The sequence below is a fragment of the Dendropsophus ebraccatus genome, chromosome 3 (assembly GCF_027789765.1).
Source record: "Dendropsophus ebraccatus isolate aDenEbr1 chromosome 3, aDenEbr1.pat, whole genome shotgun sequence".
Lineage (NCBI taxonomy): Eukaryota > Metazoa > Chordata > Amphibia > Anura > Hylidae > Dendropsophus > Dendropsophus ebraccatus.
This window is the reverse complement of record NC_091456.1, coordinates 122,373,345-122,385,425: the sequence shown is the minus strand read 5'-3', so window position 1 is coordinate 122,385,425 and position 12,081 is coordinate 122,373,345. Positions and strand designations below refer to the sequence as shown.

At 44.2% G+C, this 12,081-nt stretch overlaps 1 protein-coding gene across 4 annotated transcripts in view; it reads right to left on the bottom strand.

Annotated features, from left to right (window-relative positions):
• Window positions 1-12,081, bottom strand: part of MAP2K2 (mitogen-activated protein kinase kinase 2) — a 98,562-nt gene that overhangs the window by 38,079 nt on the left and 48,402 nt on the right. For all 4 annotated transcript variants that reach the window (XM_069962599.1, XM_069962598.1, XM_069962601.1 and 1 more), the window contains 2 exons: window positions 9,905-10,115; window positions 2,649-2,795 (listed from right to left, as the gene is read on the bottom strand). In XM_069962599.1, coding sequence (XP_069818700.1) covers window positions 2,649-2,795; window positions 9,905-10,115 — 358 coding nt within the window. The remainder of the gene's footprint in view (window positions 1-2,648; window positions 2,796-9,904; window positions 10,116-12,081) is intronic.

Here is a 12,081-nt window from a genome sequence, read left to right as displayed (position 1 = left end):
AATTTATGAAGGAGCTGGAGTCGGAGCTGCAGCTTTCAGACTCCACAGCCCTGCTATAAACACTCCCCTTTCCAGTCCATCCTAAATGCAGTAGCCATGGTTTAAGAGGTTGTCCACCCAAAACTAACTTCACAGGATAGGGGACAAGTAAAAGAATGTGGGGAGTCCGACCTCCATAGCACCCTATCTTGCCCTGGGATCTTTGTATTGGCCCCCATGTTCCTTGTTATGAGTACAGTCCTATGGAGTCGTCAGAAAGAGACGAGTGTTTTACTAGGCTCTCTCTGGTGGCTCCATTCCAAAGTACAGCACTTTCCATGGGCTCCATACATACGGCAACTCCAAATTTATTGTATATCCATAATATATGTCTTGTTACAGATCATACAATAAAACACAAAACGCATTTTAGACACGTAGGGTCCATGGCCACAAAAAAAAAAAGAAAGAAAGAAAAATATGGAAAAGCAGACATGGATCACACTACTGATGGTTACCAGGAGTCAAAAGAAACTACTTTAGTACTAGTGTTAACACTGTCCAAAAAGAATGTAGTTTTCTAACAAGAAGTGAAAATTTGAAGTACAATCCACATAATTCAGTTTATTAATTAATTTTATAATTTCTGACAATTGTGAAAACAGATTAATCAAGTGTGAACACTCTCCAAAATAGTACATAATTTTTAAAGGACAACTCCAGCGGGACTCTCCTCTTCTCTGCCTTGTAGTTTGAACGCCGGAAGTCACGCGCTTCCATAGAGAATGCATGGAAGCAAGTAACTTCTGGCGTATAATGACAGGACAGAGAAGAGGACTGACAGCAGCCGGCGGAAGTGAGCACGTGCCGGATTTGAACGGCACTGCGGGACGGGACCGGAGCTACGCCCGGGACACCGATCATCTTCTGTAAGTATACATGCCACAGGCTACCGGGGGGGGGGGGGCCAAAGAAAAAAAAAAAGTGAACTGCTTCTTTAAAGCATACAGCCTTTTTAAACCTTTCATACAATATAGTAATACATCTGTTCTTGAACTTAAGCGAAGGTTGTTCCAGAACCAAGCAGTTCGAGAACCAAGCTGTGTGTTCCCATAGAGAACAATGTTAATGTTTTAAACTGTTTTTCACACTTTATGGGTGAAGGGAACACCCATTTAGAATCCCCACTCCTTTACAGTGTGTTCCCTCAGGCAGAGAGAGTAGCAGGATCGGGAGGATGTTTGAAGTTGCTGCGCCGCCCCTGCTTTTCCCCACTGCGGGAAACAGCTTCTCCAGCCTGCCAGCACCCACTTACACCTGTGCTTCAGCACCAGCTGCCTGGAGATAGGTGCTGGCAGCTGGGGCAGGCTGTAGCTGTTTCCTGCAGAGGGGAAAAGCAAGGACGGTAAGTTCAAACAGCCGCTCGCTCTTGCCACTCTCTCTGCCACCGCTTTGGGGAACACCTATTTAAAGTTGGTGTTTCTCTCAGTATTACTGTTCATAAAATTGCAAAAACAAAAAAGTTATGTTAAAGTGTCACTGTAGTTTTTTTTTGCAGAAATCAATAGTACAGACGATTTTAAGAAACTTTGTAAATGGGTTTATTAGGCAAATATGCCATTATCTGCATTCAAAAAGACTGCTCATTATCAGGAAATCATGTCTTTTTTTTACATCAGTCGTGCCCTTTCTAATCTATGGATAGGGGAGGGGGGGGGGGGGGGGAGAAAGCAGAAACAAAAGGAACTGTTTAAAGGCCAGTATTTAGAGGTCAGAGAGGTCAGTGCCCAATTCAGATGAGATAGCCCTGAGGTAGCTGTACATTAACTCTTTGTTGTCCTGTTTTGGTGCCTCATCTCCCTCCACCCCTTCCCTCTCCATAGATAACCATGAAGACAGGGAGGAGAGCTTCAAGCTGATTTTTCATGATAAAAATGCATTTTTTCAGCTAATAAACCCAATTACAAAGTTTCTTAAAATTGTCCGTACTATTGATTTCTGATAAAAAAAATAAAAATTAACGACAGTGACACTTTAAAGGACAACTGCCATGAAAAAATTGTTTGGCTTATTTAACACACATTACAAATTTATATAACTTTGTAATGTGGTTAAATACTCGGTCTGGCCCCCTTCCCCCACTTGCACATGCACACCAGCAGCCTTTTCATTATCTGGAGCGCATCACATGGCTTCCAGCTCTGATTGGCTGAATTTGCTGGAAGCCATGTGATGCGCTCCAGCCAATGAAAAGGCTGCTGATGCGCAAGCGCAATGGCAGGCTTTTCTCTCCCATGGACACGGAAGTAAGAGACAACCCTGGACGGCGGAAGCAGGTGACTGTGAGGCGGACGGCGGGCGAATGGAGTGGCGATCGTCACCGGAGGGATGGTGAGTATGGTGTCTGTGTGTGTGTTTTTTTTTTTTTTTGGGGGGGGGGGGGGGGGGTCCCGTGGGAGTTGTCCTTTAATGTAAAAACAAAGCAGATTTTTCACCTATAAAGCAGATTTTTTTATACTATGCAGCCCTGTATAAGAATGACATAGTAGTATGAAGATAGGAACGGTACATTAGTGGAAACGAAAAAAAACAAAAAAACACAAGTTTTAAAAACGGATGCACAAAGATAACTTGTTCTTCTAAGATTTTATGTGCAGCTTCTATCTTACCATGTGCTCCATGCAGATACTGATCTCTCCATCACTGTAAAAAGCACCATAGAACCCAACAATATACGGAGAGTTACACTCATGAAGGACTTGTAGTTCTCTGATAATTTGATTTCGAATTGCAGGCTTGATTTCAAGGTGAATTAACTGTAAAAGAAAATAGTGTCTAGAATATGGAAAGAAAATACTTTGTTCTTCATGGACTAATTTAAGATTATCTGTGATATTATCACCCCCTCTGTATGAGTGCCATTTTTCTACTATGTATCCATTTTTAGTTTAACATTGGAAAAAGTTTTCAAACACCTGTTCTCCCCACTGTATACAGCTATACCTTATGAGAAGAGCCGCCCACTGTGTCTTCAAAGCTCCTGTCTCAGCACCATAGACTTACATTACACTGGGTCTCAAACAGGAGATGGGAGCTATGGAGACGCAGTGGAAAGCCTCATAAGGTATAGCTGTATGCGTTAAGGAGAATGGACACTCAAACATATTCAGACACTGAATTTAAAAAAATGCATATCAAAAGAATCACTATTGTGAACAGTACTTGCATGTTAATCATTTAAAAATAAATAAAACAGTGACGGTACTCTTTAAATTAATCACTTGTACACCGCCTGTAGAATTTAAATATCCAGCCAATTCCAAATGACTGTGCTGAAAGTTCAAGAACATCCTTGCAGTGTTTCCAGTGACAATGCGGTTCTCCAGGGAGAAGGCAAGGATAGTTTTTTCCTGCCTACTCAATCACGGTGTACATTGTGTTCAATAAACACTGTGTATAAAGCTGAGCAATAGCCATAAGGCTATTACTAGGTGATTACTAGGTACTGGGTGGCAGCAAGAGTTGTTGGGTCTTAGCAAACCTAGATAATCCTTATAGTGCAAGAGTGTCAAACTTGTGGCCTTCCAGCTGTTGCAAAATTACATTTCCCGTCATGCCTAGACAGAAAATAAAGTTTTAGCTGTCCTGGCATGATAAAAATTGTAGTTTTGCAACAAATGAAAGGCCATAGTTTGACATCTGTGATAAACTGAGTGTCAGGGTGCTCAATTTTCTCTGTAACTGGTGCGAATACATAATCTATAGAAAGAAGGAAATCAGCATAAGAACAAATGTGTTAGGAGTTAAAAAAAAAAAAAACATCTTTAACCTCTTAAAATGACATTTCTGGTGAAAAACTTTTTTTTTCTAGCAATTGAAACACATTACAAAGTTATGCAACTTTTTTTTATATGTTTCAATCACCTATCTGCTCCTCTTCCCTATCTTTCCTCCCCCTCACCCCCCCCCCCCAGGAAGTGAAGTAAATTCATTCTTACCTAATTACTGGTGACCACAGGCTGTTCTGTGGGTGCCATCTTGTGTCAATGAGGTCATCAAGAGTGAGACTGATCTAAGCCCTGTTAGGCCAGCCTCCCTTGTCAGATTGCTCAGCTTACTCAGCTCCGATTGGCTGAACAGGCTGTATTCGTTGCCTTCTATTACACGGGACGATTATCGTGCGAAATTTAAACAATCGTTCTGTGTAATTGCAGGCAACGATCGAAAAATCGTTAGTGTGTCGCCGATTGTTTATTTACATCTGAACCTAAAATTATTGTTAATCGTTCGCTGTAATTCCACATTCGTTCGCTCAAGTTCCGCATTTTTTCACTAATCGTTCAGTGTAATTGCACATTGTTCATTGTTTTGCTGGGATCAGATGGAGTAAACTATCATAGTAACGATCGTAGTAACGATCGTAACTAACAACCATTGTTCTGTATAATATGGTGAACGATAGACAATCTCATTTGTGATTGTTTATTGTTAGTCGTTAAAAATTGTTCCATGTAATAGGACCCCCAAGACTTTTTTTGTGAGGCAGTTGAATACACATTCATAGAAACTAAAAGGGAGATTTATCAAATTGGTGTAAATTAGAACAGGATCATTTGCCCCTAGCAACCAGTCAGATTCCACTTCTCATTCCTCACAGATTCTTTGGAAAATGAAAGGTGGAATCTGATTGGTTGCTAGGGGCAACTGGGCCAATTCTACTTAACACCACAAAATAAATAAAATAGATGGACATTCTATGGTGTTCAAGGGTTTTAAGAACCTGTGCAAGGGGTAGACAAACGGCACAGAGTTTCAAGGAATCTCTTGATTGAATAGAGCTCCTGAGATTAGGACAGGACCAAAAGGAGTGGTTAGACCATTCTGTAGAAGTTGACATATACCAACATTCTGATGAAACAACTCCAGATTCAGATATATACATCAAGTCATAAAACAATCATCATTTTGATCCCCCAGAAAGACAAAGTAAATCAGAAGCCTATATTCCTATAGCGGTGATCAACATGGATATTAAGATCCTGGCAAAAGTATTGGGCAGCAGATTGTGTAAGGTGAAGTGTGTGTAATGGTGCGTTTACACAGACCAATTTATCTGACAGATATTTAAAGCCAAAGCCAGGAACAGACTATGCACAGGGAAAAGGTCATAAAGGAAAGAGTGAGATTCCTCCTCTTCTCAAATCCATTCCTGGCTTTGGCTTAAAAAATCTGTCAGATAAATCTGTGTACGGAGCAAAGTTGATCTATTGCAGGCAAAATGACGCAGGGTAATATCACATTGGGCTGCCTGGACGATCTAGTGATCACCCGGGCAGCCCCCAAACACCCTCCCCTCCCCCCCCCCCCCCCCCCCCCGCACTCACCCGCTCGCTTCTGCCACATGGAATAGCTGCGGCAGCAAGCGGGGATTGGGAAGCAAACAAGCGCTGACAGCGCTCTTTTGCTCCTCTCCGTCGGCCTGTGGAATAGGGCCTTAAGGTTTAAGTACATTGCCTGTCAGCATTATGTTAGCATACTAGTGCAGTTAATTATATTAGCAATCAGGAGATTGTCTGTCAAAGTCCTCTTGTAAGACAGTAAAAGGTTGAAATAAAAGTGTCGAAATCTATTCCCTCCTTTGCAAAAAAGATTTAAAAAAAAAATAAAAATCAATAAGCATATTTGGTATCGTCACACCCATAAGGGTAAATTCACACGTGCGTCTCGCACAAGAAATCCGCAGCTAATCTGCAATACACATATTATTCTTATTATTAATACGTGTATTGCGGATTAGCTGCGGATTTCTTATGCGAGACGCCCATGTGAATTTACCCTAAGGTTACAAACCCACTTGGCGGGTCTGCAGCGAGTCTTCATGCTGCGTTTTTGCAGCGAGACTCGCTGCAGATCCCGGCCCTATGCTTTTAATGGCAGACAAACACGCAGCAGGGATGTACATCCCTGCTGCGATTTTGTCTGCAGCCCGCCCCATTAACCCCCCGGCCGCCGGACATTATACATTACCGGGTCCCCGTTCCTGCTTGCTTCGGGGCTCCCGGTGTCTTCACGGCCCGCCCGGCCAATCAGTGCGCTGCGGCAGGGCAGCGCACTGATTGGCCGGGCAGAACGTGCCGGGAGCCGCCGAAGCAAGCAGGAGCGGGGACCTGGTAATATATATCCTGCCCGCAGCCCCGGCCGCCCCCCCCGCAGCCCCGGCCGCCCGATCGCCCCCCCGCAGACCCGGCCGCCCCCCCCGCAGCCACGGCCACCCGATCGCAGCCCCGGCCGCCCGATCGTCCCCCCGCAGCCCCGGCCGCCCGATCGTCCCCCCGCAGCCCCGGCCGCCCGATCGTCCCCCCGCAGCCCCGGCCGCCCGATCGTCCCCCCGCAGCCCCGGCCGCCCGATCGCCGGGGCTGCAGGGGGGCGTGTAAGCGATCAGTGCTGCGGGGGGACGATCGGGCGGCCGGGGCTGCCGGGGGGACGATCGGGCGGCCGGGGCTGCCGGGGGGACGATCGGGCGGCCGGGGCTGCGGGGGGACGATCGGGCGGCCGGGTGGCCGTGGCTGCGGGGGGGGCGGCCGGGTCTGCGGGGGGGCGATCGGGCGGCCGGGGCTGCGGGGGGGGCGGCCGGGGCTGCGGGCAGGATATACATTACCAGGTCCCCGCTCCTGCTTGCTTCGGCGGCTCCCGGCACGTTCTGCCCGGCCAATCAGTGCGCTGCCCTGCCGCAGCGCACTGATTGGCCGGGCGGGCCGTGAAGACACCGGGAGCCCCGAAGCAAGCAGGAACGGGGACCCGGTAATGTATTATGTCCGGCGGCCGGGGGGTTAATGGGGCGGGCTGCAGACAAAATCGCAGCAGGGATGTACATCCCTGCTGCGAGTTTCTCTGCTATTGAAAGTATAGGGCCAGGATCTGCAGCGAGTCTCGCTGCAAAAACGCAGCAAGGAGACTCGCTGCAGATCCGGCAAGTGGGTTTGTACCCTAAAGGGGTTTTCCTGTGCAAATAGAGTATAGCTAGTTGGCTGATCAGCTGTTCAGCACCTATGCTACTCAGTGAGCAGGGCTGGAAGTAGTTATCTCCGTTCACTTTTTAGTGGTGGCGACCTGAAACTGCAGTTCAGCTCTTGAAATGTGGCAAGTTTTTTTGTGTGTGTGTTTCTATTGTACCAAAGCAGTAGAGCAAACATACAAAAAGAATTTAAATTTGGTATTGTTATAATTGTACTGACCTAGAGAAGCTGTTATTTTAGCCATCTGCTGTTCTTTTATTTTGTAAAAAGTGCAAAAAAAACCCCCTAACCCTTATAAAAAAAAAAAAAGTTACAGGAAGATTGTTTACACATTAAAGTAAATCTGTGTGCTGGAATTCACATTGCTAACTGCTGACAGTGTTCAGTATCTGTTAATGGAGAATTTCGGCCAAAAGCTATTTTTGTCTGTTATTGCCCAACAAAAGTTATACAATTTACCATTGGACATTTATAACGGGAAACACACATAGGGGGAGATTTATCAAACTTGTGTAAAGTAGAATGGTCTTAGTTGCCCCGGCAACCAATCAGATTCCATGTTTCATTCCTCACATATTCTTTGGAAAATGAAAGGTGGAATCTGATTGGTTGCCAGGGACAATTCTACTTTACACCATGTTTGATAAATCTCCCTCATGGTGTTTTTTTTCCCTGCACTTACTACTTCAATTTGTTGCAAAAATGGTGAAGTCAAAACCTACTATAATTCACAGAGGTGTGGGCTGGGCAGCAGCTGCTGCTAGAACTATAGATGGCAGGACTTTGCCCAGCAGCTGCTGCTTCTTCTCCCAGGGCTCCTGGCACACTTCTAACTGCCCCGTCACTGCTGTGCTGCCCATCCCCCAGGATAATACCATTGCTGGTGTCAGGGCAGCCCCACGTATCCACACGGTAGGAACAGCTCTCCCAGCCTGCCTGTGCTTGGGGAAGCCTCTTTCTGCCTACAGCAGCTCCCTAGGGCCTTCTCCTGGCCGCCAACGCCCTCGGCACCGCTTATCTGGCACCCGTTCGCCGGCTCTCCCCCCTGCTGGGAGAAGACCCTCCTGTCTGTGTGATGGGGGTGACCCGATGGGGGTAGTAGTAGTTAGTGGTAGGTAGAACCCGGGTAGCCACTTGCCAGATGTTAGGTCACGGTTATGGCACGAGGGGAGGTGACTAACCCACGGGAACCTGACCATGCAGGGCCCCAACAATTCTTCGTTGTCCTCAGTCGAGGCACCAATAACTAGACCAATGCCAGGGTTCAGAAACAACGGTAGTTGTACGTTTATTAATACGGTGGTTGTCAATAGTAACAGTCTCTCTGGATGCAACCAGGATTGAGGCAAACATAAGTACAACTGAGAGGAATAAATGATGCTGCAATAGGCCGTGGTGTGGTAGCGTTACTATGAGTGAGAGGGAACTGGATGATGGGGGTAGTAATCCCAGAGAATGATACTGGGTAGGACAGACTGAATAGGATACTTGCTGTTGGTAATGACGAAGTGACTATGACTGAAAACGACACTCATATTATCTTGAATAAATATGACAAGTTGAGAGTCAGGATGGTCCGGACTGGACTGGAATACTTCTGAATAACAAATGGAGAGGATACCACGGAGTTGTGGCGTTTTCCTGAGGAACAACAGAATACACGTCCTCCTTCCTTGAAGGTAGAGAGGAGACTGAGGTAAACTGGGCGTGTCTAACTGACCCCAGCCAAAGCTCGACGGCTATTGGGGTTACTATGGCAGCCGGGGGGATCACGTGACACCAGGCCAACTGCATCATCACAACATTAAATAACAGGCAAATAAACATACATAGCGTAATACCAGACTTACATAATATAAGCAGTTTGCAGTGGCCATTATACTTTCCAGAACAGGGACAGTAAGAACACAAATACATACAGATGCAGACATACAATTAGGAAAAAAATCTTCTGCTCTGGGCCACTGCATCTGCATCAGCTACCCAGGCCCTTTTCCTTGTCACCAGCAATATTGCAAGAAATTGAGACTTCATGCAGTAGTAAGTGCAGGGGAAAAAGCACTTTATGTGCATTTCCCATAATAAGTGTCTATTGAGAAATTGTATAACTTTTGTTGGGCAATAACATACGTTAAAATAGCTTTTTACTGGCATTCTCCTTTGAGTCAAGGAGACCTTTCATTTAACCATCTTTGCTTCCATAAGTTAGAAAAATGTTTATTCTACTCTGCAAAGTGTCAAGGAAGCTCTCTTGAACCTCAGATCTTCTGCCAGCTGCAATGCCTACTCTCTCCCATCCTCTGCTTAGGGCTCAGCTTCCAGCAGCCTCTCAGTCAGGAAGGGAATGAATTAAGGGGCTTGGGAATGCCTCTTTGAAACTTTGCACTGAAGAATAAAATCATTCTTCTATGTTACGGAAGCACAGATTTATTACACACATCTATTACAGGTACCATGTGTCATCCTGACAGCTCCCATCCCCTACATACATTTCCTATGTGAAAATGACTACAACGAAAAAGGAACACAATTTTAATTATTTTACCGGATATCTGAGCTATTAATACAATATACTATTTTTTTTATTTTGCTCCAATAAGTCAATGAAAAATGACCAATATAAATATGACAAACTCCTGTGTCGCAGAAAAAAAAATACAAATTATGTGACTAACCAAAAGAAAAGAAACTTTACACAGCTTTCAAATGACATGTACTAAGAAAAAAAGGTGTCTGGTCATGATGTGGGGCAACTGTCCCATTTTAGAAATTATTAAAGGGGAAAAAAACATTTTAAGTTCAGATTACAATTCTCTATATAGAGTATTCAATTTAGGATAGTTATCTAGTAATAGCTCTTCAACATGGACAAAGTCTGAGGATTAAAAATACAGAAAGTAATCTTTACCTTGCGTGCCATGATAAGTCCAGATGGCCTATGACGAACTTTTGTCACCACTCCTCCATTTCCTGCCCCAAGCTCACATATTCGTTCAAAGTCATCATCTTTTAGTTCTCCAACCTTTGCTTTTTGAGTAAGAAAAGCTTCCAGACGTTTTTTTTGCTGATCATCTAAATCCAACTCCTCTAATTTTTTTTGGAGATCTACAAGATTTGCCCTGGATCAGGGTAAAATATCAAAATTTGAAGTTGCAAGCCAAATGTTTTCAACCATTTGAATATGTATCTTACTACATTAAACAGTCTAACAGGAAAAAGAAATTATAAAAATGTACACTGGAACTCTGACTTTTAATGCGGCATTCTTTCATAATAAATAAAACAATTGGAATACGTTTCAGTGAGAAATTTTTCCTCTGGTAACAGGACCCCCACAAATCAACCTCTTATTTTCTACCCTATGGATAGGAAATAACTTCTTCAGTTGGAAATGTGCCTTTTAAAAGAGGCATTATGGGAATATAGGGAAACACAAAAAAAAATGAATAAATAGAAAAATAATTTACCCTCCCCACATGACTGTCGCAGAGTTTCTGTGACCGGGGTTAACACATGCAGTTGCTCAGTCAGCATTTCACTGGCTAAGGTGTGACACTATTTTGGCCACCAAATGGCTCAGTGGGCAACTCCATATGCTGACTGAGAGCTTTGTCACAATTGCAGAGGGCAAGTATATAATTTTTCTATTTTCCTGCCTAGGCATGGTTCTTAAAAAAACAAAATCAGAACACCCTTTTAAAGCGACTCTGTACTCGCAATCTGCCCTCCCAAAACTGCTTGTACCTTCAGATATCTGCTTTTCATCCAAGATCTGTCCTGGGGTCCGTTCGTCAGATGATGCTGTTACTGTCCTAAAGAACAACTTTTAAACTTGCAGCCCTGTGTCAAATTGGGGTGGCCTCGAGTGTCTATGCCCTAACCTTGCACTGCCTCTCCGTCCCTCTTCCCCACCCTCTTTACCATTAGGAATGGCCCTGGCAGAATTTCTTCTATTCCTCACTTGTCTTAACACTGCACAGGTGCCCATGTGCCATACTCACAGGTGATGAATAGTGGAAAACCTGCCTGAAGCATTCCTAATAATGAGGAGGGTGGGGAGGAGCGACAGAGAGGCAGTGCAAGCCTAAAGCACAGACACTGTAGGCCATGCCAATTTGACACAGGGCTGCAAGTTTAAAAGTTGATTAGGACAATAACTGCACCACCTGCTAAACGGATCCCAGGACAGATCTTGGGATTAAAAGCAGCTATCCAAAGCCTTTAAGGCATTGTTAAAATAAAAAGTCTAACATATTCATAGCTAAAGTGGTTGCCTTTTTATATGGAGCCATTGGCAATGAATTGATTTCCCCACTGGTGTGTTCAAAAGTAACTTAAAAAAGGGACACTACTATCAAGTATATTTTTTAAAACAAACTGTATGAGAATATATATATTTCATTGTTTTGGAATTTTTTTTATTTTTATTTTAATTGTTTAAAAATTTCCTACATGGAGACCACTTCCTTGTCAGTCCCCCTCACTTCCTCTTATGTGATCTATGTAAAGAGCATGACAGCCAAGAGGAGAAGCAGGAAGGATCCCCCTAACTCCTCTCCCCCCCTTCAGCCTTCTGTTATGTTTAGAGGCTGCTGTGCCTTATACCTGCCTCCCCATTGCTACTGCAAAGATCTGTGCACAGGAGTTGCAGCATATTCTTACACATGTTTCCATACACTAGGCAGTTATGTATGCATAGGAACATAGGCAATTCTGTCCTGCAGCCCCTGAACACAAACCTTTGCAATAACAATAATGGCAGAAGTTGCACAGAGAGTTAAGTCCCTTTTACACTCAGATTCATCTGACAGATTATTGAAGCCAAAGCCAGGATCAGACTATAAACAGGGACCAGGTCATAAAGGAGAGAGAGTCACTGTCGTTATAACTTTCAAAATCTAAATCAGCAGTAGGTGTGATATAAAGCAAGTTTGCAATATACATTTTTTTTTTTTTAGTTATGGAGAATATGGCACTTCCTTTTTTCTGACTTTTTATTTTCTCAAAAACCAGAAAATAGTCAGAAAACAGGAAGTCCTTTGTTTCCCATGCCACCTGAGTGCTCAAAGAGAGAAGAATGTGATG